General features: G+C 48.9%; 12 protein-coding genes across 12 annotated transcripts; 2 read left to right on the plus strand and 10 right to left on the minus strand.

Moving 5' to 3' along the window:
* Positions 1-1,109: 1,109 nt before the first annotated feature.
* On the minus strand, positions 1,110-2,709 carry PFICI_00303 (uncharacterized protein; the record flags this gene model as incomplete). Its single annotated transcript, XM_007828884.1, has 3 exons — positions 1,110-1,818; positions 1,872-2,298; positions 2,379-2,709. The coding sequence occupies 3 exons, from the start codon at positions 2,707-2,709 to the stop codon at positions 1,110-1,112; spliced, it is 1,467 nt and encodes a 488-aa protein (XP_007827075.1).
* A 656-nt stretch (positions 2,710-3,365) lies between these two features.
* PFICI_00304 (uncharacterized protein) lies at positions 3,366-4,367 on the plus strand (the record flags this gene model as incomplete). Its single annotated transcript, XM_007828885.1, has 3 exons — positions 3,366-3,810; positions 3,890-4,239; positions 4,290-4,367. 3 exons carry the CDS (start codon positions 3,366-3,368, stop codon positions 4,365-4,367), a joined length of 873 nt encoding a protein of 290 aa, XP_007827076.1.
* A 366-nt stretch (positions 4,368-4,733) lies between these two features.
* Positions 4,734-5,786, minus strand: PFICI_00305 (uncharacterized protein; the record flags this gene model as incomplete). Its single annotated transcript, XM_007828886.1, has 1 exon — positions 4,734-5,786. The coding sequence occupies one exon, from the start codon at positions 5,784-5,786 to the stop codon at positions 4,734-4,736; it is 1,053 nt and encodes a 350-aa protein (XP_007827077.1).
* A 1,212-nt stretch (positions 5,787-6,998) lies between these two features.
* Positions 6,999-8,138, minus strand: PFICI_00306 (uncharacterized protein; the record flags this gene model as incomplete). Its single annotated transcript, XM_007828887.1, has 3 exons — positions 6,999-7,181; positions 7,248-7,345; positions 7,403-8,138. 3 exons carry the CDS (start codon positions 8,136-8,138, stop codon positions 6,999-7,001), a joined length of 1,017 nt encoding a protein of 338 aa, XP_007827078.1.
* A 1,165-nt stretch (positions 8,139-9,303) lies between these two features.
* PFICI_00307 (uncharacterized protein) lies at positions 9,304-10,742 on the minus strand (the record flags this gene model as incomplete). Its single annotated transcript, XM_007828888.1, has 4 exons — positions 9,304-9,490; positions 9,544-10,026; positions 10,085-10,197; positions 10,248-10,742. The coding sequence occupies 4 exons, from the start codon at positions 10,740-10,742 to the stop codon at positions 9,304-9,306; spliced, it is 1,278 nt and encodes a 425-aa protein (XP_007827079.1).
* Positions 10,743-11,240: 498 nt separating this feature from the next.
* PFICI_00308 (uncharacterized protein) lies at positions 11,241-12,851 on the minus strand (the record flags this gene model as incomplete). Its single annotated transcript, XM_007828889.1, has 1 exon — positions 11,241-12,851. The coding sequence occupies one exon, from the start codon at positions 12,849-12,851 to the stop codon at positions 11,241-11,243; it is 1,611 nt and encodes a 536-aa protein (XP_007827080.1).
* An 841-nt stretch (positions 12,852-13,692) lies between these two features.
* On the minus strand, positions 13,693-14,593 carry PFICI_00309 (uncharacterized protein; the record flags this gene model as incomplete). The annotated part of the gene is made up of 4 exons (XM_007828890.1): positions 13,693-13,959; positions 14,025-14,152; positions 14,211-14,315; positions 14,365-14,593. 4 exons carry the CDS (start codon positions 14,591-14,593, stop codon positions 13,693-13,695), a joined length of 729 nt encoding a protein of 242 aa, XP_007827081.1.
* Positions 14,594-15,105: 512 nt separating this feature from the next.
* PFICI_00310 (uncharacterized protein) lies at positions 15,106-15,684 on the plus strand (the record flags this gene model as incomplete). The annotated part of the gene is made up of 1 exon (XM_007828891.1): positions 15,106-15,684. The coding sequence occupies one exon, from the start codon at positions 15,106-15,108 to the stop codon at positions 15,682-15,684; it is 579 nt and encodes a 192-aa protein (XP_007827082.1).
* A 396-nt stretch (positions 15,685-16,080) lies between these two features.
* On the minus strand, positions 16,081-17,463 carry PFICI_00311 (uncharacterized protein; the record flags this gene model as incomplete). The annotated part of the gene is made up of 3 exons (XM_007828892.1): positions 16,081-16,696; positions 16,749-17,358; positions 17,415-17,463. The coding sequence occupies 3 exons, from the start codon at positions 17,461-17,463 to the stop codon at positions 16,081-16,083; spliced, it is 1,275 nt and encodes a 424-aa protein (XP_007827083.1).
* Positions 17,464-18,194: 731 nt separating this feature from the next.
* PFICI_00312 (uncharacterized protein) lies at positions 18,195-20,684 on the minus strand (the record flags this gene model as incomplete). The annotated part of the gene is made up of 5 exons (XM_007828893.1): positions 18,195-18,644; positions 18,696-19,118; positions 19,171-19,383; positions 19,459-20,283; positions 20,361-20,684. The coding sequence occupies 5 exons, from the start codon at positions 20,682-20,684 to the stop codon at positions 18,195-18,197; spliced, it is 2,235 nt and encodes a 744-aa protein (XP_007827084.1).
* A 1,364-nt stretch (positions 20,685-22,048) lies between these two features.
* On the minus strand, positions 22,049-22,704 carry PFICI_00313 (uncharacterized protein; the record flags this gene model as incomplete). Its single annotated transcript, XM_007828894.1, has 2 exons — positions 22,049-22,622; positions 22,691-22,704. The coding sequence occupies 2 exons, from the start codon at positions 22,702-22,704 to the stop codon at positions 22,049-22,051; spliced, it is 588 nt and encodes a 195-aa protein (XP_007827085.1).
* A 534-nt stretch (positions 22,705-23,238) lies between these two features.
* On the minus strand, positions 23,239-23,578 carry PFICI_00314 (uncharacterized protein; the record flags this gene model as incomplete). Its single annotated transcript, XM_007828895.1, has 2 exons — positions 23,239-23,376; positions 23,471-23,578. 2 exons carry the CDS (start codon positions 23,576-23,578, stop codon positions 23,239-23,241), a joined length of 246 nt encoding a protein of 81 aa, XP_007827086.1.
* Between the last annotated feature and the right edge of the window lie 2,036 nt (positions 23,579-25,614).

The raw sequence follows: 25,614 nt of genomic DNA on the forward strand, positions 1-25,614 counted from the left end.
AGTGGGGGACATTGCCTTCTGCAGCTGCAGGCAAGGTAGGTAGACAGTCTTCCAGCGAGGTCGAGGTCTCATCTGTGATCACGAGTCTCGTGGTCGAGGGGAGGGCATGTTGCAACATGTTCACTTTCGTTCATCTCTTTTGATCTCCGTCCATGTTCATCCATGGCCCATCGTGTACCCTCTCCACGACCCATTCAGATATTACATGTCCTCTACCGCATGCTGGTCTTGGTGATCTTGATTCCGCAGAATTTCAGTCTCACCACGTCCTGGACACAAAAGTCCTTGGGGCTAAGAGATTATCCAAGCTGCCTCGGTTGACTCCGATCTGGAAGATCCGCGGACGTGTCCGATGTCTCGCGATTCTGCGTAGTTGAAAACACGCAAATGGTACAGGATGACACAATGGCAGTGAAGTCTTCTCGGGAATATCATTTTCAATTAAACCAATGTCGGCATCTTTACAAGCGGCGAACGTTTTATATACGCGGACATCATGTATTTGGCCTTCTAATGCTGATCACTATCATGGTTCGACTTTGCTAGAGGCTCTAGTTGGCTGCTTTTTCCCTGGCACCTAATCAAGACCAGGGCACAACATCTGTTGTGAGGATGTCGAATGGGAGACCGTTTTCAAACCTACAAATATGGAGCTAGGTGTTGGTCCCGACATAATTGTTGATTGTGCCAGGCGTTGCGTTTGTTTGGTAAAACGTCTCGTTTGTCTTATAAGGAGCTTTCAGCATTTAGCCACGCATGTCCGTTCACTTTTCATTGCAAACTAAAATTTTCCAGTAGCTCTCACGAATACGCACGACTTGGTAGTCAGCTTGCAATGCACGTATATGGTCAAACTGCGTGTGAATACACTACCTGTCTCTGCTACTGACTCCCTCAGACAGAAAAATTCAAAATGTGTCATCAAGGCAGACACGAAAGTTCTCCTAGAACTCCTCAAACATCAAGGAAGCAATAAATAGCTTAGAAACTCAGTAACATTGTGAGGCTCCAACGCGACGCGACAGAAAATCCGCTATAAGACTCGTTACTACGTAGGTATAGGCCAGAGGAACTTGTTAGAACGAGGTTATTCATGTAATACACAACTCCTAAACCTTTTCATTAGGATGCCTAAATTTCTCGGAAATCGTGTCATAGATAATATTTCCGGATCTGTCGTCCAATATGGATATCCAAAGGGAAGATTTCAAAACGTAAACCATATCATTCCATGATCTTATTCCATTCTTCTCGATCTGTGTTTGCAAATGATCACGCAATGGCCATTCACCCGAAAGGCTAAAGCTTGAAACCTCTCCAATCATCAGAAGCCACAGGGAGAGATGCGGTGGCATTGTATCTTTGAGGGCATAGTCTTGCAGATAATGGCGGTATATCCCGGAAAAGGGGTGGTGTGGAGGCATTTTCATGTCCTGCCACTGCAAGAAAACATGATGAGTAAAAGCCAGTAAACCAAGCCTCAATGACTCGTCGAGCGTCCCTGCCTCATATTTCATTCGGAGAAGGCGATACATGACTGCTCTCATTGTGCCATAGATCGCTATAGGCGACAGGCGCATCCGTGTCTGTGTTCCCAGATTGGCCAGTAGACAAAACTTTCTCATGGCCAACCAGACTTGTGCTGTACTTTTGTGAAGGAAATGAATGACTCTTTGATCCTCCTGGAGATATGCGCCGCCGCCATGGCCAACACCAAAGTCCGGAAACACCTCGGGCGGGTAATCAGGCACCGGTTCGTGGGGTGTACAGTAGAACACTGGATCTGAGCAAGCGAGCAACGCAATGCTTAGATCACATCTGCCCAAGATTAACATCAAGGCTATCACAAGCAAAATCAGACTTTATGTTACCTCCAGATCTCTACCAAGAGTTTTGGATTGTGACTCATGGCAGCCAAACCCCCGCGCATATCGGTCATCTTGCGAAGGCCTTGCATGTGTCGTTTAGCAGTCGCAGTATCCCCGTCAAACCCTGCTGCGCTAGCCAATTTCAAGACTACACTGATAGTAGCATCAGAAACCTTTGCCTTATCATCATTGCCTGCCAGCCTCTGGCGTAGGATATCAAGACCCTTCAAGTAGTGACGCGTCGCCACTGAGTTGACCTTGTGCTGGGGTCGGCCGTGGAGGACTCTATCAATAAAGCTTTGTATAGCGAAAGCATTTATATGCCAAGCTGCGGCGTCATTGCCCGTGGGAAAGAACCATGATTGACCTTTGGGGTGGTAGCCCAAGTCCATCAGCAGTGGAAATATGATCCTCATGGCAACGCTAGAGACTGAAGAAGTAAGTTGGGCTAGTCATGACTCGATCCGGCACCACATCATACGACAACACTGCGCCTGGTATCCCACTCACCTTGTTGCATTTCCCAAAGGACTCTGGGCTCAATCTCATCTGGGAAATTCACAAAACATGGATAAAGGAATAAGCAAACGGGGGGTTGCAGTACCGAATACATGCTGATGACATCGTGAATATTGACCTGGATCTTGTCGGGCTCGGCCGAAGAAGCCGGTGAAAGACTCGAGGCGATAGCCAGTCTCTTGACTTTTTTCGTCTTCTTACCGCGCATAACGTGGCTCCTGATTAACTTGCGGGTGGCTTGGTCGACTTTTTCAGTACTGCATGAGACAATAAATGGCATGTTGGGCGATAGATGAGGGTGCACCCCCACGGTACTGGCCATGTTTGACCTCTTGGCGTTGTACTTTGTTTCCCTAAAGTGGCCAATAGTCGATATGCGCAAAAGGGCGAGGCGGCGAGTAAACCATCACGAAAAATGGTGACAGTTAATCTCTCATGAAATGCGAAGTGGAGGGGAGAATAAGAGAGGTGTAGAGTGATGTTGGGGACTTGAGACAAGTTATGGTTGATCATCTCATCCATCAATGAGAGTCGACGTGTGGGGCCCAGGTGTCTGCGAGATACATGTCGGCCAACAGTCAAGGTACCTACCATAACATAGCAGGGCATGAAGTACATGGTCTCAGAATCATAACAGCAGCCAGGTTCCGGCTCCTACGGATAGGGCGCTGATGCCAAGCTTTTACTGTTTGCCGCTTTGGGTAAGGCGAAAAACAAAGTATGACTGATAGGGACAGGGGCAAACATAGATGCGCACATGGCCAGAGTATACGTGCTCGGGAACTGAAAATAGAATATATCTCGGTGGAAGGCGGGCGTCTCAAACTTCCCTTCTCGGATTGACGGGATGCTGTCATTACGCGTTGGTCAATCGAATACCTATATATCTACAGCTTGTGTCACTGTCAATAAAAGCTGCCACTCAGTTGCTACTGCAAGACAAAAACCCACAATCAACTCACGTGTTTAACAGACAAAATGACTTCTCCTAGAAAGACAGTCCTCATCACTGGGTGTTCGACTGGAGGTATTGGCGCGGGCATGGCTGAAGCCTTCCATCAGGCAGGATTCCAAGTCTTCGCCACCGTACGGAACCCAGCAAAGGCGTCTCAGAGTCTCACGACGGCGCCACACGTCACGCTTCTGACGCTCGATGTCCTCTCGCAAGATTCAATCGAAGCCGCTGTCACTAGAGTATCTACAGAGACTGGGGGGCGACTCGATGTTCTTGTCAACAATAGTGGCCAGAATTTCATTATGCCCGGTTTAGACACGGACCTCGACGACGCCCGCAAATTGTTCAATCTCAACTTGTTCGCCCCATTGGCAGTTCTTCAAGCCTTTGCTCCTTTGCTTATACAGGCGCGGGGAACAGTTGTGCACCAAGCGTCTGCTGCCGGACATCTACCAATGCCTTTCATGAGTGATTACCACATCCCTCTCCCTCTTCAGTTCCAATGATATTTCAGCGGCTAACCTCTTGCCTCTTTGTCTCACAATAGGCATGTATAACAGCTCAAAGTCGGCACTCATCATGGCAAGCGAAATATGGCGCCGCGAGCTCGAGCCCCTAGGCGTCCGATCTCTGACCCTCATCACCACCAGCGTCAAGACTTCAGCCTTTGAACACACAGAGATGCCCAAGATTCCCGAAATGTCCTATTATTATGTGATTCGCGAATACATCTACGGCATGGCAGACGGCCGCCTGCAAGAGGGAGCGCCAGACCCTCTGACCTACGGCCATCAGGTAGTCAAGGCGATCCAGAAGGGTACCACCGGGGAGATGTGGATCGGAAAAGATGCTGCTGTGAACCATTTGGCATGGAAGTTGTTGCCAAGTTCAATTTTTGTAAGCCCCAATAAAGAAAGCGATTTACCCCTTGTCTAACAGTCAAATAGGACTCCATGATGGAAGGATTTCTCAAGGTTTCCTCTGAAATGGCAAAAGTCTCCCAGGCGTTGAAGACTAGAAAGTGATGGGTGATACAGAAGTTATGGAACTGATGTAATTAGTACCTACTGCAGATCACCTGCTTAGCTATAATAGTACATAAATCTCTAGCACCACTCTTCTGTAGACCGTAGGACCAACTCAGATATCTTCCACACGCTCCTTGAACCACATCTTCTACTTCAAATATTGGCCCAGTGAGAAATATCGAATAGCAATCAGGATGATTACTGAAGTACTATGCGGTTGAAGTACAGCAACTGCTTTCGCATGGCCAAGTACAAACACTGTCAATTCGCTAAGTTGACAGAGTCTCGCTTGAAAGACAATCTGCTTCCGTCACTTCTCCGCTTATATCGCCGTTGCAAATCCCGTCCAATTATTTCCCGAGACTAATTTGGGAGTTGAGGGACACCAGTAGGAAGAACAGTATGGTCGTTTCCCGGCCTAACAAATCGAATATTGTGAGAAGCTTGCACGAACCGTCTCACGGCCGTCTTGGGATCGTCTCGATCAGCGATATACCTCCTGATGGCCTGTATATCAACAAGAGAGCGGGATGGCGGCGTTGCCAGGTGCACCTCTAGGGCACCGCCCTCGACGCCCACGGCCGTTGTGCTCGCGGCAAAGGGCTCTAAAATGTAATCCTCCCCGGCTGAAAAAATCCAATCCACAGAATTGATGAAACCTGCAATGTTGCCCCAGGCGTGGCGGTCATGGCGGACGTCGTCTGCCGTCCAGTGGCGCACGGCGAGCGTCAGCGTCGCATAGAGGGCGTTTTTGGCGTCCATGCCGGCGTTGCCAAGTTCCCTGTGGTTGATGCGGAGCCCGAGCTCGCGCAACAGATCCCGCAGTTTATTTCCAGTATTCTCTTCTTCTGTAAAGGTACGATGCATTATCTGCTTCGGTATCAATTGTGGGCTCAGGACCTCAAGGTCCAAAACGGCCATGACCGGACAAATGGCCTTGACGTTGAGGCCCACGCACGACCACAGAAGGAAGAGGTTGCGGCGGATGTTCTGGCCAGTCAATACAACATTCCGCCACTTGGTTCCATTCTTGTCCATGTTTGGCATGCAAAGGTTGTGCATAATGACAAGCCTGATGTCGCTCTGGCGAATGCGTGTTGGGGGAACGTTGGAGAGAGAACTGGCTGGCGTCTCGCCCTCGATGTCGTACGTTCGAACAAAGACTGGAGGCCCATGAGTCCAAGGCATATATAGCTCTCGCGTGTCAAAAAAGGCAAAGCCAATTTGATTAATCCTTCCGCTGTCGATGGACCAATTAAGATCGAGCGAGACGAAGACGGGATTGATGGGGTGCTTGGAATTTGGTAGCATTGCGAGCTGGTTCAAGTTCATCATGTCCTCTCCTGTGTGCTCTACCCAGTCAATGTAGGGATCGGATTCAATGCCGGTGATGTTGTCAGATCTTTGTTCGCTCATGTTGTTGTTTGGATGAATGTTGCTTAAGTGTCATCTGTTAATTTATGGATGAAAGTGTTCTCATACCCTGAACCGTAGACGTTTTAAGGCGGCTTACCAGCTTTTATACACAAAAAAAAAAAAAGATTCTCATTCAGACAATTCTTTTCTTTTTTTTTTTTCAAACCTTGTATTGATCAGGTGCCTATATTTGAATTTATTGAGGGCAACAAGTCCGGCGATTCCAACAACGGCGAAACTGGCAGCATCCCTCAAGGTGCCATTTCCTCCCAAGCATTTTTGACATTGGACTGTTTCCGACACTTGGCAAGTTAGACGGAGTATGATGGCGGCCAGGGCAGGTTGAACCCATCACGCCGAGAAATTCTATGGCCCCAGTGTGAGGTGAGGGAAAGTTCATACGACCATCGTGAAACATTTGGCTTAGATTCTTGCACTCCTTTTACATTTTTCAAGCGCCTTTGCGGGAATATTTCCATGTGCGTTCCCTTCGACGCAAATGTGTCAGAAAAGTGAACAATGTTGACAAATTCGTTGATATTTCGGTTGTAGCAATAGCCAAAGCAGGTCAAGTCAACATGAGCAGCTATCTACCTGAAGATTCAAAGTAGTCACTGGTCGTCTCATCATGATAAGTAATCTTAGAGCCAACTCAAGATTTAACCTTTGGCATACGACCACCCTAATCCCGGTCTCCTGCATCTCAAGTGCCGGCATTCAGGCACCAATCTTGACTAACTTTAGGCACTGCATGCTTGGAAGTCCACGTATGGCTGCCATGCTGTAGATACCGAGTTTGTAAAGTCAACTGATTTCCTTTATCGATTGCCTTGCCTTAAGGGGTTGTTCGTAGTATTTTATCCATTTCCATTTCTTTTCTTCCTAACATGGCTATTACACCCCAAGTACTGCCAAGGTCAGTTCGCGGACGAAAGGCTTCTGTGGACCTTTTTCTCCATTCGCCGTCACTTGGTGCAACTCAAGGTGACTGATCGTTGTCGGCCCTTGGGAATAAGTTGCAATCACCTGACTTCGAACCAAGACGCCGGGCCAAGTGGTCGAGCTTCGATGTAGGAGTTTTGGACTGCTGGTCTTTCGGACGTCAAGGTCTTTTGCCCTTGCGGGCTATTTTTGAGTTCTCGGCTTGAAAACGGCCTTTCAAGTTGCCACTAGTAAATGTTTTACGCGGCCCCTCCGGGCTTGCAGAGGCATTTACATGGACGAGTAGGTGTAGCAAAGGGGACCTGCTTGGATGTCCATGTAGTCTTGCACGACAGGCTCTGTGTCGCCAAGCTCCATAATGGGCATGGCATCAGTGAGCGAGGCCGGGATGGTATCGTCCTGATCCACGAAGCCCGTGTAATCAGCGAGGCGCGTGGCGTTGCGTCCTTGCCACTGTTGGGTGACCGTTAGTAACTGACGAAAGAAGGTAAAGAGATAGGGGGTAAAAGTTTTTCATACCTTGGCCCAGGCACGATCGACATTGGCGTGGTGCAAGAAGAAGAGTGGCTCGTTGGGCGACGTGGCCGGGCCCATATCGCCAAAGATGATGCTATGGACTGCCGACATGGTCAGTATCTTTGACACAAGAACAAGGTTGAAGGGAAAAATCTTACTTTGCGCGTGAGGAAGACCCTCGAGCATGGAAGCCATCTGGGCAAAGGTGTCAAAGCCGTAAATGGTGTTCATAGTCTTGGAGTTGTAAGCTCCGGCCTGCATATCACCAATAATGGGATCGCCGTTCTCGTCATTGCCCAAGCCGCCGTTGAACTCGCGTGTGAAGCAGTGCAAGCGGTTGCCAGGCGTGTTCATATCGGGCCAACCCATGGCCAGTGTTAGGTTGGTGTTGGCGAAAGGTCCATCAATGACGCAGCGCTCGAAGCCCGGCACGCCGCTGCCGGTGCGCTTGCCATCGCCGCCGAATCCAGTGGCCGCGTCAAAGACGGGTGAGTTGATTGTGTTGACGGCATCGGCGTCAATGCTCCAGTCCCAGTACGGCTGCACGCCGGTGTAGCCACACTCGGTGCGCAGCAAGTTTTCGTGCAGCTGCACGAACCATCGATGCCACGGCAGGAAGTTGGCGACAAAGTGAATCTCCGTGTTGAGACTGAAATGCGTGTAGACCAGGTCGTCCATGCGCGTTGTGACGGCTTCAATGTCGGCGTACTTTTCCTTTGGCAGCTGGCGCAGACAGACAGCGGCACGGAGGTATTCGGCCTTTTCGGCGTCATCAAGCTCGCGCCACTCCTTGCGAACGGCCGGGTTGGTGCAGGTGGTGTCTGCACGGGGTATGGCACTCGCGGCAGAAGTTGCCGCGAGTGCCAAGATAGTGAGAAGCGAGCGAGGAAGCATTTTGTGAATACTCTAGGTCTTGAAACGAATGACTAGTGTGTAATTAGATGTGTAGCGAGAGACGACTCAAATTGTGAGATGGGCCAAGAGAAAGCAGCCATGATGATGTCGACAATGGGCAACGCTTTATAGTTTTTTCGTCTGATTTATTCAACCTCACCATGCCTCGGCCTGTCGCTCGCTTAAGCATGTCAATAAGCATATAATTAAGGAACAAGTCCACGCTTGGTTCACTGGCGCTGGTATATGAGGTGAGCAATGCGACCAGAGCAATGCCAGTACGATCTTGTCTAAATGTGGGATACGCAAAATGTCCGATTCGTCGGGCTTCTGGGCACTGCCATCCCGTCCGGGGTGTCCGGGGTGGATAGTGCCCCTTAGGGTGCCCGCTTCCACTACAACCGTCCCTCGCCCACAGCCATTCCCTAGTAATTCCATGCTTCTAGAAGACAAGCGCAGGTCCATTTGGGTCACTTGGCACGTTCGTGTTGCGAAACCGACAGGGCCCATTCAATTCACTTGGCATGCTCGTATTCAGAATTCATACGTTTCAAAAGTCTCTTTACCTTACCCTTGCGAGCTGCCACATGCGCGAGCTTATTGTGCTCGTGTGGAATATCGGATAGAGCTGAGTGGCGGATGAGACAGATTATAACGAGTAAGCAAAGAAAAAAAAGCCAGGCCAACACGGCGTGTCGTAGTATATGGCGGCAGTGGGGCGCAGGATAGACTCGAAGCGGTACAGATGATATGGAAATTCTTGTGAGTTCTGATGGTACGATAATCTTACAATCAACAATATCTTGAGATTTGACATATTTTCTAAATTCTTTTTAAATTTTTGGGCTTTGGTATCCCAGATTCCTCGTTGGTGTATGCTCTTTAATTAACGACAGGCCGATTTTGTACGCTACCAAAAGAACGGCGCTGTGGAGTCGAGCGACTGAATATAGTTGGCATGGTTACTATCCTACCTATCCAGTGCGCCCAAGGAAATCCATGTCGCGAAATAGTCAAATATTCTGTCCTTGCTTACTCGTCATATTGTATAACACATATCTTGCAAATTCTGTGCTCTCTTGTAAATTCTAGGTTTAAATGTCCTCTATCTCAAAGTATACCTATTCCACCTCCAAGAGGCCCACCTAAGAAGCGTTTATGAATGCTAGGCTTTTTGGAACAACTCCTCCAAAACCTCGGATGCGTGGCGCTCAGCATCAAACTGAAGAATCCAGTCCTCGCGTGGTAGCTTTATGCTGTCTGGATCTTGCTTGACATTCTTCCAATCTGCCTTGTGCCATCGCTCCCTCGTCGACTCTCCCGTCTTCTGGACGGCTCCGACTCGCTCGTATCTATAGATCATGAGGTCAGAAATGTTACCACATTATTCGGCTATGGGACTCACCTGATATCTTGATAAGCCTGGAGAGCCCGAGGAATCCGGCCTTTGCCAGCCTTTGCTACACACGATGCAATAGTCACGCCATCTTCCATGGCCTGCGAAGCGCCTTGCACACTAGTTGGGAGGAATGGGTGCGCAGCGTCTCCAATCAGGGCAATCCTTCCGCCACTGCTCACCCATCGCGGTAGCGGCTCACGGTACACGAGCTTCCAGTCGACTACCGAAGGCGTCTTTTCGACAATGGCGCTGCAGATGGGATCCCAATCGGCCAGCATCTCTAGGACGTCTTCGATTTTTCCCGGAAACGACCAAGACTCTTCGATATCATATGTGTCCTTGTGCGTCAGTACCCATGAGCAGCACTTGCCACCTTTGAGCGTGGAAAATAGGAAATGCGCATCTGGTCCGATCCAACCATTGAAGGTATCTCCGTTGACGCAGAACTCGGCCGTGCGAGGATCTTCGGCCAGCTTTTCGCTGGGAAACCTGAGCATCGCCTTAGCTTCTGCATAGGCGGATAAGATGAAAAGTTTCTGATACATACCATGCTCTCCAAATGGCATATCCGCTGCTTTTTGGCTTGTCCTCGTAGCCCAAGACCAGCTCCCGGGCCTTGGACCGAACCCCATCGGCACCAATCACACAATCGCAAGTGACCTGGAAAAACGTAAGTGGTTTCCTTCATGGTCTTACTTGGATTACCTTACCTTTTCTCCATTTTCTAATATTATGCCAGCATCATCTTCAGTCTCAAAGTACTCTACAACCCTCTGGCCTAGGTGGATAGGCACACCAAGTTGATCCCGGACATAGTTGAATACAATCTCGTGCAACTCCCCACGATGTCCATTGAGCGTGGGAGCATCCTTATTGGACTGCGAAGCGGGCTGCTGCGCTACAATCTCGCCAGTATCGTACTTGTGAATGCGGAACCCGTACTGGCTCAAGTCGATGCATTCGCGCTTGAGCTTGGCGGCAATCTCGCCGTCCGACCACCGGGCAAAGATGCGGCCGGCGTTGGGGCCAAACGAGATAATGTCGCCCAGGACCTTGAGCTCGGGAAAGGCTTCGTAAATCTCCACGTGAATGCCTCGTCGGTGACATTCAACAGCTGCCGTGAGGCCGCCAAAGCCGGCGCCTACAATTATGACTTTGGTCTTGTCTTGTCCGGCGCCATTTCCAACATTGGCCGAATTCGTCATGATGGGCCGCGAATCGATGAGATATAAACGCAAGAATTTGGTTTTCAATAACAAAAATTACGCAAAATCTAAGACTTCTTAACAAATGAGTATATATAAATAAAGACAGCTGACGAGATTCCTGAATCGAGGTATGGAGCCTGAACCCTGCAGAAAATAGTGCGTGATCCCCCAGACTATTTACCCCGCTGATACCCCATGCTTCGCGGAGACTGTTTGCCATGGTACTAACTCTCTCTTCCGGTAAATACGCAACTGCCGATATGCGGGGTGAGTAATGATCGTGGCACTTTTGAACGGCTGTTACAAACTTGCTAGCTGGAGTTGCAACCGAATGGTGCGGTGCAGATAGTGAAATGGGGCCACGATATTTCATCGCCTGTATGGTCGTGTCGAGTCCTGTTCAGTGACTACTCAAAATGAAGCACTTGGCTCTCATCTGTGTGAATAGTGTAGACTATGCTACTGTTCTGCGTGAGGCAATCAAGCCGTATTTGCTCAGTCGAATGGTGAAAAGTTGTCCAGAAAGCGCTCCGCATCTTGTGTCTCTTTCCCTATAACATGCGCTCGATGTTCGTCCCTGACTTGGATCTTGCATTGAAAACTTCGCGGTCTGATGTTGAAACCGTCAGTATAGTCAAATATATCATATCGTACACCAGGTATCGCAGAAAAGTCAAAAGTCCAGAGCAACTTTGCTAGAGCAATGAAGAGCGAGTTGTACGCTAGATCGGCACCTGGACAGATCCTGCGACCCCAGCCAAATGATGAATGTCCAGACTTGGAGGGATGTGATGCCTGGCCTCGGAACTCTGTCGCATTCTTCTCGCCCCGCTCAATAAAGCGTTCCGGCTCGAAAACATGCGGGCGGGGGTAGTATTCGGGATTCATGTTGATGGCCCACGAATTCCCGAGCACAGTCGTTCCTTTCGGGATGAAGAATCCATTATAGTGGTCGTCCATGGTACTTGCGTGAGGCGTGCCTCCAAGAACTGCGACTGGCCTCCAGCGCAGGATTTCTTTGACGAGAGCAGTGAGATACGGGAGTTTTGGCGCGTCGGCAAAGGTAGGACTTCTATCAGATCCAACCACATGATCCAACTCGAGTTGGGCGCACCGAGCAGTATCTGGGTGAGTCACAAAGGCAAGAATGGCGCTACACATTGTTGATGCAGTCGTGTCGGACCCCGCGCCAAATAGAGAGGCTGGGATAAATGAAAAGTCGCGATCCGAGAGGGGGATCTCGCCGGCTTCTCGCTCTCGAATTTCAAGTAGCAAGCGGCATAGAGATTTTGGCAGAGTATCCATTGCACCAGATGACCTGGCCTTTGCAATGTCGGAACGGACAACGTCGACCAGTGCCATGTTCGCATCAGCCTCTTTCTTTCCATGTCTCTCGATATCGGCCTTCCAGGGGGCAAGAAAGTTGGGCACGTGTTTGAGCGCTGGTATCGATTCAACCATGTATTTCCCTGGTACATTGAGGCTTGCCGAGTACTGCATGAACTCGAAGCGCTGCTTGATGACGCTTGATCCCATGGAATCGATCCGGTGCCCGTATGCAATGGAAAATACAATACTGCTGGTGAAGCGCTCAAATAGCGCCTCCCATTTCTCCGGCTTTTCAAACAGTTGAGCACACAGACGAGTCGCCTCGGCTTCCTGGATCGGCAGATATTCCTGTAGTGCCCTGGGCATCAAAGCCTGGTGAAGCAGCTTTCTTCGGATACTCCATTCCTTTCCATACGGCTGAACCAGAATGCTACCGCCTTTCCACAACAGCTCGCCCATGGCAATCATGCGCGGTCGCGAGGAATACTTTGCGCTCCTCTTTTCCATCAGTTCCTGCGCAATGATGGGATCCGACAAGACAATCGTTGGCCGCCTGCCTATCCAGATGGTGAAGATGGGCCCAAATCTTTGGGACCACTCCTCAAATTGAATCCACGGTTTCGATTTTGGCAATTGATGCTGGTTGCCGATGAACGGTAGCGGACGGGGGCCCGGCGGCATACGCTGCCACAACCGATAGTCATTGATCAGGACAACGACGGCCAAAGCCACGATCCCAAAGAGCGGATAGATCAAGACATATTCGATGGGCGCCATAGTATCGGTAATAATCAAGGTTTGATTAAATAATGCAAATCGCCCACCGATGAATCAAATAGATATTGATGAGGAAGGCAGAGACAGTCGTGCTACAAGTTCATGTCTAGTTTGTTTGGCAGCAGCGGATCAGAAGATCACTGCCGAGGATTTGTTTAAGCGAGCGCTCCAAATTCCCCCATCACCATCTGCTGGCCATGGCGGGGTATGTTGGCTAGGTACTAAGGGCGCTCATAGTGGAGATGGGATGGCTATACCAAGCTCCACCACTATCGGCAGATGCAACATGAAGGCGTCCACCAGTTGTTTGTACATACATGTAGGTGTCCGTTTGCACAATGCACGGAATCGCTCGAGTTTTTCATACTATTTAAACACATGAATGAATGAGTGCGAGAATCGTTTGCATCTCGAACAATGTTCCATGTCTGAGTAAAGTAGCTTCAGGCAAAACACTGCGCAGTGCTTCAGCTGTGTGGCCTTAATCATCTACTGCTAACAACGACTGTTTGTTGCGGACATACTATCCCCGTGTCGTCGCCAAGAGTCACTGCGGCCACAAAAGCCTAATGTTTTGGTGACTCGCTCAAGTCAGCCTTGTCTTGCTTAGGGACCGTATACCGACTATTGGATCGAGGACACGAATTGCCGTGGCAATTCTGCCATCGCTTCAGGTATGGCGTCAAGCTAGAGACTGTTTGCTGGGGAAAACGCCATATGAGTCTTGGCGATCGCCAAACAGGTCCCGCCTCCTCCGCCTCGACCATATTCAATCTGACATTTAATCAAATCTCAATGCCGGCCGCGGTCAAAATGACACTTCCAATTATCAATTACTTGATTATACGACCCCATATTTGTCTTCGATCCATTTCCCATGACCTGCCCAGTTGCGCTCCTCCACCCATGTCCTGATCGCTTGCGTATCGCGGCACAGATGACCGGGGTTCTTGGCGAAATGTAGAAAATCATCGGTGCCCTGGAGTGTAGTGTCGCCGTGGCATAGAATTTGTTGTCGGAGAAAGTCTACACAATGCAAGCTGTGCACATCGTCTCTAGGCCACACATCTAAAGGGAGTTTCGACATGAGCCGATTTCGAATATGGTACTACAAGATGGATCATTAGGGCCAGTCAACTCCAGAGATTTCCGTAAGACTCTTGGGTTTCTTACCAGGCAGTGTAGTGAATGGTACATGTCCAGTTGGTAAATGCTATGTCCTGGGGTTTCGGGGGATTGTCTGCTTGGGGAGAATCCTAGACCAAGAGCCCACTCTGTAGGCACAGATACAATTCCGCTAGCTTCAATTCCGAATTAGCCAGCTGAGCTGAAGTGCGGATCCAAGGGCACAATACTCACTGGCCTGCAAGTCCATCCAGAATTTGGTAGAATTTGAGGATTTCCTCATGAGCTCAACATTTTCTGTAAAGTGTACGGTTTGGTTATAATCTTGAAGCCGGAAATCTGACTTTTGTGTTAGCACTCTACAGCGCAATAGTCTTTGTACCCTTACATCTCTCGGTGAAGCTGGGCTTGTCTCTCGGAATTGCTTGATATCGCTCGTAGATGAAAAAGACGGATATGAACACTAGGGCTTCAATAACCAAGTATATCGTAATGCGAATACATTGATTTCGCGAGGTTTTGCGCACCTCTTCTCGTAGATATTCGTCGTCGCTAGCAACTGGATCCTCTTGAGCTAGGGCGTGGTATTCCTTTTCGATTCTCGTGAGTGGAGCCATACTTTTGAGCATTCGCTATGTTGACTCTGCTCAACTGCGTTCTTGAATCAAGGTAAAAAGAAATCTAGAAGAAAAGTACTTGATTTGAGTACATATTGCCTCGCGAACCTGGCAACTCACCTGGCGTGTGGCAAAAATGAACGCTCGCCTTTAGTATACAGGACATGGAAGGGGCGCAGCATCTGACGTTGCAATTAAGGATGAGGATGCCTGTTCTCATGAGCAGAGCTGAAGAATTGCTCAAGTCTTCATCGAATAAGATGAACGCTGATCCTTGTCCATCTTGCACTAATGCACGCCAGTGAGGCAATTGAGGGCGGTTTCTGCAATGTGCTGACACACCTTGATACCTCATGATAGGACAGGCTCCCTTCACATAGCTGCCTTGGTAATAAATGATGGAATGCCCTCAGAAATGCGAGTAGGGCGTCTCCCACAACACCACAGCGGGGACTTAAATGGTATATACAACACTTCATTAAATCTTCTCGTGAAATAACGATCAAGCGAAAATGCGACCTTCACCTCTTCACATCGGATTCATCTCCCTCTTCTTGGGTGTAGTGATATCTGCGCCTTTAAAGACTGGAACGACTCGTGATCTCGGAGCCGTATCAGACGAGGGATCGTCAACGGTAAAACGACAAATACAAGGACGCGATCACCCGGAAAATGGGCAAGTCACACGAACACCATCCGACGATCCAGAATCTTCAGCCGAGCTAGATGGACTATACATGATGATGTTCCTCTCGGAAGATGACGAGCCCGCTTCTGACAAGAGAGAAGCCGACGTCGAACTGGATGGGTTATACATGATGACTCGGGTCCACGGGGATGACGAGCCCGATACTGAAAAAAGAGACAATAGTGTCGAGCTGGACGGCTTGTACATGATGGATGCTCACGTCGAAGATGATGAGCCCGAGGTTGATCGACGTGAGCCAGACGCAGAACTCGACGGACTATACATGATGGCTGCGCACGTCGAGGATGAGGAACCTGCGGTTTTTGAGAGAAACCCTGCTGGCGCTGATGGCCTATACATGATGTGGCTTAAAGAGGAGGATGACGAACCAGAGGACGAGTAGAACGTGGCTGAGCAAAACAGTATCCTCCTGATGGCACCTTGGTCACTGGATCACACGTCCCCGACTCAGCGAGTCAACCGCGAAGGATCGATCGGTCATACTTCTGGGGGTCAAGTTGGTCTTAACCAATGGGGCGTGTCCAACGGAGACAGGAAAATACACTCTGTCACGTTCTGATAGCTTTCACAAGTCTCATCCATGTATTCATAACATTAAACTTTGGGTTGCTGTTGGAACATCTGTGGAATCTCCAAGTATCTGGTCAATGACAGGAAATCGGTTGACGGAGAAGCAGAGTGAGTTGAAATGTATTGCTAAACTGGTAGAGGTCGTATATGATAAATGATCGAGCATGGGTCGAATAAATGAGGGTCCCTTCCACAATCAACCTTGCCTTCAAATCTTTGAAATCATGAACAGTTCACCAGAGGCATCACTAGTCATGTAGAGACGGCCGTAACTATCAAACACTAGTCCAACAGGACGAACGCACGTAGTCGCCGTGCACGTCTGACCATCCGCGCGTTTCGGAGAAAACACCTTGGCGTATCCAATCTGATTCCGGGCCGCAACCGGCGCATAGGAGCCGTCGCTGGCCTTTGCAAAGGGCACGCGAACGACACCAAAACCCGTGGGCGGCGACCGGTCCCAACTCCCGTGGAGTGAGACCCAGAGGTTCTTGGAGCCGGCGTCAAACTTGGCGTCGAGCGGGGCCGAGTGGGCGGGAAAGATGAGCCTTGGTGGTGTAGACTTTTGAATACACGTCGTGTCATTGAAGGTGCTGCTGGGCGACGTGACAAATTGGTCGCCCAGGACAAAGTTGGTCTTGTCCTTGAATTGCTTGGGGTCGCCGACGGTGAAGCACGTCGGGTAACCGTACCACTTGTTGTTGGGCTTGCTCACGTCGCCTAGGAAGTTTAACTCCTCGGCTGGATTGTTCAGATGAACATCAGTTGTTTGCCCATTGGCGGTTCGGGTCAGGTCGTCGGCGCTGTTTTCCACGCCCCACAACCTCAAATCTTATGTCAGTCTTGGATTCCTGATGCTGTCCACGGTTGACTCACATGCCGCCGGCGTCAAAATCGAGACCGACCTCGTTGCGCAGACCATAACCTGCATTGTAGCCCTGCGTCACGTAATTATATCCGCCCTGGGGGACATTGTTGAGATCAAAGACCTTGACAATTGCCCGTGCAACGCTTGGGTCGATGGATGCTGCATCAATATTCGCGTTTGAGCCACATGACACGACAAGCAAGTTCGGATTTTTGGGAGAGAATGTCAGCGTCCTTGTGGAATGTCCACTGTTGCTCATTCCCTGGACCACGACGGTCCGAGCATTTCCCAGTTGGCCACTGGTGACATTGTAAGACCAGCTATACACTGTAGTGGTACTGCTGGCATACAGCTTGTCTTGCCTGGAGTTGAGGTAGATGCCATGATTTAGGGAAGACAATGACAGTAGTGTGGCGCTCTTGCTAATACAGCCGGAAGAGGCATAGACCGTATGCTGGCTGATGCCCTTGCCTCGCTCAAGGATGAGAAGGCGGCCTGCCTTGTCCGTGATTATGCCTCGCGGATTGGCAAGATTTCCTGCGATTTTGATGGCACGATAGGCCGGATCAACCGCATAACCATAAAGGGGAGCAGGCACATTTGGGCACTGGGCACTCGCTGCATCTGATTAGATACTGTTGACGAATGGAAAATGACAGGACTCAACGACAAACCTAGCCCGAAAATGACCCAAGCCAGTATAGCAGTGCATTGAAAGTGCATGATGCAGAATGATGTGGTGACCAAGAAGATAACCCGCCGGACGACAGTCTGTGCTCCAGGAAAGTCAAAGAATTGAACATGCAGGTCAAAAGTATCCGGAAATTAGAATGAAGGCGACTATATATAACAAATATCACGTTTCCTAGCTAACAGGGATGTATACATTCGCCCAGGGAAAGACAATGCTGAGGCACATTCTGAAGTAAGTTGACAGATTCCACTACTGCCCCCCTCTCCATTTTCTGCATCAACCATGGAACCTGTGATCAGTTTCTGAGACCTGAAAAATGGAAAAAGAAAGGTTTCCATTAAAGGATGACTGCGACTGTTGCTGGTGAATATTTAAATCCTCTTGGCATACACGGCTCGTATAATCTCCGGGTGTATGACGCCTTGGGCTTTCAATACCTGCGTGAGGGTGGAAAGTGAATGGAAAAGTAAGTGGAGTTCTGCTGCGATCTAACCGAATGGCTTGCAATGTCTAAGACTTGCCACTGTGGCTTTTAAGAAATGTCGAATTGGATACTAGTGTACCAACACTTAAGCGAACAAAAGCAAGTGAGCTTGTCTCTGACTGTGAGGAATAAACTTTGTTATAACAAGAAGCAAGGAACCACAGCCGGCCCCAGGTCATGAAGAATGCAGGTCAATTATGTGACAAGTAGTATCAAGATATAAGCCCCAAACCTTCTGTGGCGAGCTGTATAGTAAGCCATTCTACTATTTCGCTCTCATACGAGTACCTGGGTTGTCGCCAACCCTCCGACTAGCACCGCAGCAAGAAAGGTTACAGGAACAAATGCATTCTGCAAATCCAGCTTGTCCACAAACGAGAGCCAAAAGACGACAAAGGCCATACCGAGACTGTAGCTGATGCCGGTCCACCAACATACCCTCTTTAGCGACAACCCTTGAATGGCGTGTAATCCGTATGCCTCTGTGCCTCGGACATCTCGTAGCTGAGGTGGGTTTCGTTTCTTGGGTATCTCGGCTGTGAGATGGGTCTCGTCTCTGCCAGCACCGGTGTCGTGGATGCCCCGGAGGACTTCCTCGGCAATCATTTCTCGGTAAGCCTCGAGATACGCTCCCTCGTGATCTGAATGTGCATACTCGTATTCAGCATTACCTATTGGTAGTCCAAAACCTAACGGTTTGACACGTTTGTTTTTGATAATTGCGAACTGTACACAATGAGTTTAGTAAACCCCATGTATCCAGATCCCAGAACATACCTTGACAAACTTGATCTTGGTGCATGTTTTCCATGAAAATATATGCTTATACCAGCTGTTACAGCTGCGGAGCTGTTCCTTCATTCTTGCCAACAGAGCCTCGTCGTCCGGCAAGATGTGAACGTTGGTGATTGCACACATTTTCGTTTCTGGAACTTCAACAAGGATTTTATCTACGCAGAGATAAATTTCTTTCGTTCTCTCGTTGAGTAACTCAATGTCCGGTGTCTCGACAGACACCACATCCAGTCCAATGCTGCCACTGTGAGGTTGTCTGAAGCCAGTGGCAACGGGATGGTCTTCAAGGGGAGTGCTGGTGGTTGGTAGGAGAGGACGCCCCGTGGTCAAAAGTCCTCTACACATATCCATCAACTCTTTTGCTGAAGCAGAAGAGATGACCTTGGAAAGCCGCAATTTTCCATACTTGGTCGCACGTTAACATCAAATATTTCCGACAATGTAAAAGGTATCTCACTTTCCAGGTCACTCTCATTTGGCCTTCCTGGCAAGGATAGATGACCTGAGGCAATGGCGACCAGTCAATCGGGGAGCCAAGCTGATGCTCCAGACTGATTCTTAGCTTGTCAAACCAGAGGGGTTGTTTGCATTCTGAGGAAGCAGTGAATGTGAGGATTCGATGACCATCGGTGAACCCATGACTTGGATTTATGGAACGTGGATCTAGTGACTAAAGGTTCATGAGTAAGATTGAGAGACTAGATACGTTTATAGTGGTACTTGCCTTGGTGAATGCCTCACATACTTGAAGAGCTGACCATCGTTCGACGGGAACGTCGTCGAGCATTCTCTCTATAGTTGAGTACGCCATTTTTGCAATGGATGATTTCTCAACGTGAAATTTCATCCAGGATAAGACTTCTTGTTTCACGAGCAACTCTCCTTCATAACATCCGCTGTAAAATGCATCGGTCGAGATGTTTTTATCAGTGTTTGTAGTTGTAATAAATCGTCGCAAATCCACAACGCCCTGGCGACCTTCGGTCATGAATGCGACAAGCTCCACAAAAACGCACCCAAGTGTCAAAACATCGTTTGCGAATACTGTTTCCGATATCCGGATTGTGTCCAATATCCGGAGTGTGTCCCATATCGGGACTCTGTTCAATTTCTGGTTTCGGCCTGTGTCGACCTCCCAAGATGCGGTCATGGCACTGGCCTGGCTCAAATCAACCGATGAAGAAAAGTTGGCAAGCTTTAGTACAAGTTCAGAAGATCCTGAAACGTGATAAACTAGTATATTAGACGGCCGGATGGATCTGTGTGCAATTTCTAGTGTCCCATGCAAGTAAGCAAGAGCACTTGCCAATGCTTCGAATTGGGTAGCTGGAATGGTGGGACCGTTGGGCGATTGGTAGTGGAACAGTTGCCTAAGATCGCATGGTGCCAGAGGCGAGATGAAGTTCCATGAGATTTCTGAATCAGAATTGTCGTCAAAGCAGAACGCGGCTATCGTTTCAACGAGATTTAGATGCTGCAATTGGTTAACTTTGCGAAGTCGCTCTTTGAGTGCTACAAAGTCGCAGAAATCTGCGCCGCTGTGAAATCTCTTGACAGCCACCGACTCTGGCTATGGAATGGTCAGCTCTTACATCAACCCCTTCATTGATTTGAGGAGAAATTGAGCCAACTGGACTATTTGCTTACCTTGGGGTTGTTGGGCAACCGTGTGGCCGGTTCAAGTAACGACCTAAAAATCGAGCACGTCTGAAAAGTTCCAATCAAACCATCATGAAGCCTATGAGCCTTGCCTTGGTTTTGTGAGTTGACAGCATCATGGTATTGCGTCAATGAGAATTCCGTATTGTTATGTCGAGGGCGCAGATCCTTCAACCGTAAGCTTTCGATGTCTGAGAATATAGGTTCGACTATATCAGGAAGCAAATGTGGACTTTTAAGAACGCCAGATGTCGGAAATTGCTTGAGCAAATCATTTTCCATCGAAATCCTTTGAGACACTCTTGCCTCCATGGTGATGTACCGGACTTGATCCTCTGATAGTGGCTTGAGGGATTCAAGTAGAAGGATATCCTGAAAAATCTATAGATTCTCAATAACGCTTCTTCTATTATTATTTGACCTGTAGTTTGTCGGCTACACTGATCAGACTTACATTGATAGTACAAGATCCTGGCAGAAACATTTTTACGAGTAGCGCTTCCAACTTCTTGACATCGATACTCTCATGATCTGAAATCTTCAAAATCAATCTCGTGCGTTGATTTGGATTTGATTGAGATTCATGTAGCCATTCCCTTAGCAGGCTTTGTGCAGGTGAGTCGGCAGATGGGTCCCCGTTCGGCAATTCATACTGTCCATACCGTCTCTCATCGAGCCAAGCGCATTCAGCGACATCTCGAGGATGTGAAGGATCCGAGGCTCCATGGCCCGGGGATGTTCTGTACGACGCATATATCGTGAATATTATATAATTGGCTATAGCGACGAGAAGAATCGGCACAGCTGCTATGATAGCAATGGCAGCTTGGGCGCCGCTGCTGAGACTCATGGATATGTCCCAAGCCTGAGGTCACCGTTAGAGAAATAATTCTGCGCAATACATTCAAAGGAAAATGTACGAATGTCAAAGAGGCCAGTGCTCTTCGATCAGAATTATGGTGGACTGGATGCTGAAGATGTCCCCCCATTACCCCACTGAAGCCTGGGGAAATGACTGCGTGTTGTTCGGCACACGTGATACGCTGCGCGAACATGATCTGATTGGTCGGTAATATGCCTATTGGCCAGAATTATATCACTGACGGTCAATGACGGAGGACATGGATGAGAAAAGTGTCCACAAAATTATGTCTCCTCATATCTTGATGTTGAAGATTATTGTTCCACCTGTCATCTGCCTTGAACAAGTGCCGTCAACACCACGGCAGTGAAGTTACCGAAACCGTACACGTCATTGTTGAAGATGGATATAAACTTGAATAGGCTGTCTCTTTCTAAGAAAGAAAAAGGAGGAAAACAAGATTGAAGCAGGTATCATTACAGGTTCAATGTAGTCCTTATGAAATTAAGCATTGGGTTCTAAAAGTTATTCACGACACCCGATTCGATGCAGCCTCGAGCTACTATATCAGTCTGCAGCAAAAATCCGAGTTCCCTAGCAAAATGCTGTTTCATCTGGGTTGTATTCATACGTCGGAGACGTGGGCTAATATCATGGTGGGCTCGTCCCCCTGTTGTCGTTATACTCGTATTCAAAGTGCTCTTTTCTTCTGCCGGATGACCTTTATGGCAATAAATAATCGTGCAAGTTATCTTTGGGCTGCGTCCATATCTGACTTGGATAGTATCTTTTCTCTCTCGAGTGATTTGTCGCCTCAGTCCGTTCCCAACCTCCAGAGGCCATCGCCAAGGTAGTGTGCGTCCTCAATGACGGGGCCCTTGCCCTTTTCTTTCACGGCCTTGGTTCCCTCGACCAAAAAGCCAATAGCGCAAGCCTCCGTCTTGCCCTCGGCCCTGACAACAACGGGCTCGCCCTTTTCCAGCTCTCGGCTCCACCGGTCCTCTTCGTCCAATCCCTCGGGCTCGCCGCCCTTGCCGCTGGGCAGGCGGCCGCCAGGGCTCGTCAGGCCAGGGGCCATGAGCGTGGCGCCGGACAGCACGAAGCGAATGGCGCCGCGGTCGATGCGTATCGACGGGAAGCCGGCGGGGAAGCGGTGCACCAGCTTGAGGTGGGGGAGCAGTGTGTTGGTGTCGACCTGGAAGAAGAGGGGCTCACCGTCGAGAACGTAGAGGGTGGCGCGGTCGGGCAGCTTCATGGCCTCCAGCGAGCCCTTCTTGGGCAGGATCTCATCAATGTAGGCATTCAAGAGCGGGTAGGTTGTCAACAGACTCTGGCGCAAGTTGCGCTGGACTGAGGACTTGAGCTTCGACTTGGGCGCCGTGGGTAGTCTGCGTCAAGCAATTTGGTTAGCGGCACAGGAGCGAGAGAAAAGAGAAGGCTTCACGGATTGGCATACTCTTTCTTGAACATCTTGACGACTTGTGTAAGCTGTCGGCGTCTAAGATGGGAAATAATGCCGAGTACAGCGCGAAGTAGAGGTTGGTCGTGTGTGAGCTCGTGAAAGTTTGGAGGGGCAATTGGATGTCGAGTGCCCCGCAATTGCAGCAGGCGAGGGGCTTTGGAGATCTGGACAGCAGATAGCGGGGCAACCAGCCCGCGATAAGAGCATCCATACGATGGCCGTCTGGAACCTTGGGACACAACTTGAAGTCGTTCAATGTTCCATGTATGATTCTAAGATACTCAGGTACAAATGATGAGGAAGGGAAAAGAAAAGAAAAGGGTGATTACATAGAAGCCAACGTTCAAAAAAGAGATGACGGGTAATTATCACAGTCGCATAAAATGTAGTTCATGTTTAGATGGGTAAATATCGTGTCTCATAGCTCATTGTACTCTGCGTAGGAAGACTAGTAACACAAAGGTCGGCTTTTGCTTGCCATTAAAGAATGCCCGTCACTTGAGTCCAACTACTCCAAGGCCTTCAAGACCTGGACCACTTGCTCAACCGTGCTGGACGTGGCTGACGGTGCCATCCTCCTTGAGGTGGACATTGAGTCTGTCGGGCTTGAAGTCCTTGGTGACCATCATGCCAGGCTCGATGACACGGCATTCCTCTGGAAGATCCTTCTTACAGAAGCTCTGAAGCAAATCGTCAGTAATTGCGTTTGATTGAGTGAGTGGCGTCATCTGATTAATTAAAGACAACGACTCATCGAGAACTGGGTTTCCTTACCGTCTCGTCCGAGGAGCCATCTGACAGCTTCTTGCCAACAAGCTTGTTGGTCCAGTGCTCGGTCTTGTCTCCCGAAGTGCCGGTGATTCCTGGAACGACAAGAGGCATGTTTGCGGTTGATCTGAAAGGTTTTCTTGTAGTGGTGAGGTTGCTGATATGAGTTTTTATTTGCCAAATTAGACGTGGTGTAGTGTTGCTCTGTAAAGACATCATGGTGGTAGAGGCTGTTGGTCACTCTCTTTATGTAAGTCCAGGACCTATGACGTAGGCAACAGTCAATGTCCGCAGGTTTCGTGGCAGTCAAGTGTGTGTGTGCATCTAGGCACCGGTCATCTGATGGCACTTGAGCCTCTCTTGCAGGCGGCAAAAGCGCCTCGCCTAATAATGATTAGGAAACGTCTTGGCGACTTTATATGATGATTCTATCGACAAGTCGGAATGCTACCATGAGAAAACGATTCCCGTATGCAAATGATAGATGCATGCGAAATGCGAACAGGGGACTCGTCCGACTACACCACAGTAGCCAAATCCGACTCCTGGCCTAAGCGCAAACCCCCAATGCGATTAATCTTTATACTGTGGTATGATGGGTAAGTAAAACGTCCCTGGTAAGTATTTTGGAGCCACTTGTGCAGCTCTTGTGCACGTCTTGTGCGTGTTTTGGCAGCTGTCGAGTGGGCGCCCCATCAGATCTGGTACTTGACCAGGGGTGTTTTATTTACGCCTGCAACCACAGTATGCAAATGGACTGCTACGGCTACGATTCACAAAGGTTGTCGTTACTGATATTTTATTGGGGGATAACATTGATGCTGATCGTGTTCAGTGCATTCTCTCCACTTGGCCTACTTTCAATGTATCCTTGGTAAACAATACATTAGTTGCGAATGTTCTTTGTGCGTTCGGCCGCAGTCAGCAATAAGCACAAGCTGCACTATCTTAGCTCCTTCGTAGACAGACTGTAAATTAATACTAGGTACCTACCTATCCTAGCATGTTGACAAGAATTAAAGACACAAGAACAAGACGATGATTCATCTATAGAAACAGGAAACAGAACTGTGTTGAAGATATCAACAACAACTGCAAACATCTCGAGTACACGAGGTGGAAGTGCCGAAAGACCGAGCTTGGGGGCATTCGTCGTTGTAAAAGTGCTTTCATGGATAGGGGTTCTGGATTGATGGCAGCTTGCGACATGCGCAACGTACCACGACTATGCACGGGCTTAGTGGCCGCGAATCTCGAGGCGAACGGAAATGCTATTTAATCTATCCAATTTCTATTGAAGTTATTGTGCTTCATAGGCTCTTTGTCAAAGCTGTACTCATACGAAGAAGTTGATCCATAGATTGAGGTAGATACGCAACACTTCGTACAATAAAATGAAATATCGGCAAGGTGGATGATGAGTCCAACCTGCTATGCATCCTCTTTGGGCAATTCTTCGACTTGTTCTTGGCTGCGGATAACATAATGGTTACTCAGCCACAATGCCCCAGACTACAGGTGTACGTAGTGGACCATCTGGAAGGAAAAGCCGGCCGCTCGGTTGGTGCCAGCCAGTCGAACCCAGTCTTTCCGTCCCCACACGTTGCTGACCGTCAGCCCCCAACGGGCGCGTCGATGGTCCAAGTCCTAACTCAGCTCCATCCAAATTCGAAAGCAAGCAACACGCAAACAAATAAACAACCGAAGCAAATCATGCAGCTGGAAAAGGCTGAGAAAAAGTGGCTGCTGAATTGTATATGTAGCCAGTTACAGACACTACCTATGCCGCTGTCAAGCTATCAGCGCGCCAAGTGCATGCATATATGTGCATACGTTGCTTCTATGCACGAGTCGTTAGACTTAAAAGGAGACAGTCTATTGTAGATCTCAATGGTAGAGGTCAAACTACCAAAGAGTTTTACCATGAGAAGCCAAAAAAAAAAAAAGATGGTGCCAATTCTTTCCATCGCGCCTTCCAGATTTGCTATCGTCTATAGACGATATCGTGCTTACTTTTCTGGCGTCAATATTATGAGCTGGCTGCGTGCACTTTTTGTTGCTGTTTCTTATTAGGAGACAGACACAATGTACCTGGTAGCAGTGTCAGTGAGACGACAGACGAGAGCTGTCCAGGGGCTGACGAACCAGAT

The sequence above is a fragment of the Pestalotiopsis fici genome (genome assembly GCF_000516985.1).
Source record: "Pestalotiopsis fici W106-1 unplaced genomic scaffold PFICI_Scf_1, whole genome shotgun sequence".
Classification (NCBI taxonomy): Eukaryota; Fungi; Ascomycota; class Sordariomycetes; order Amphisphaeriales; family Sporocadaceae; genus Pestalotiopsis; species Pestalotiopsis fici.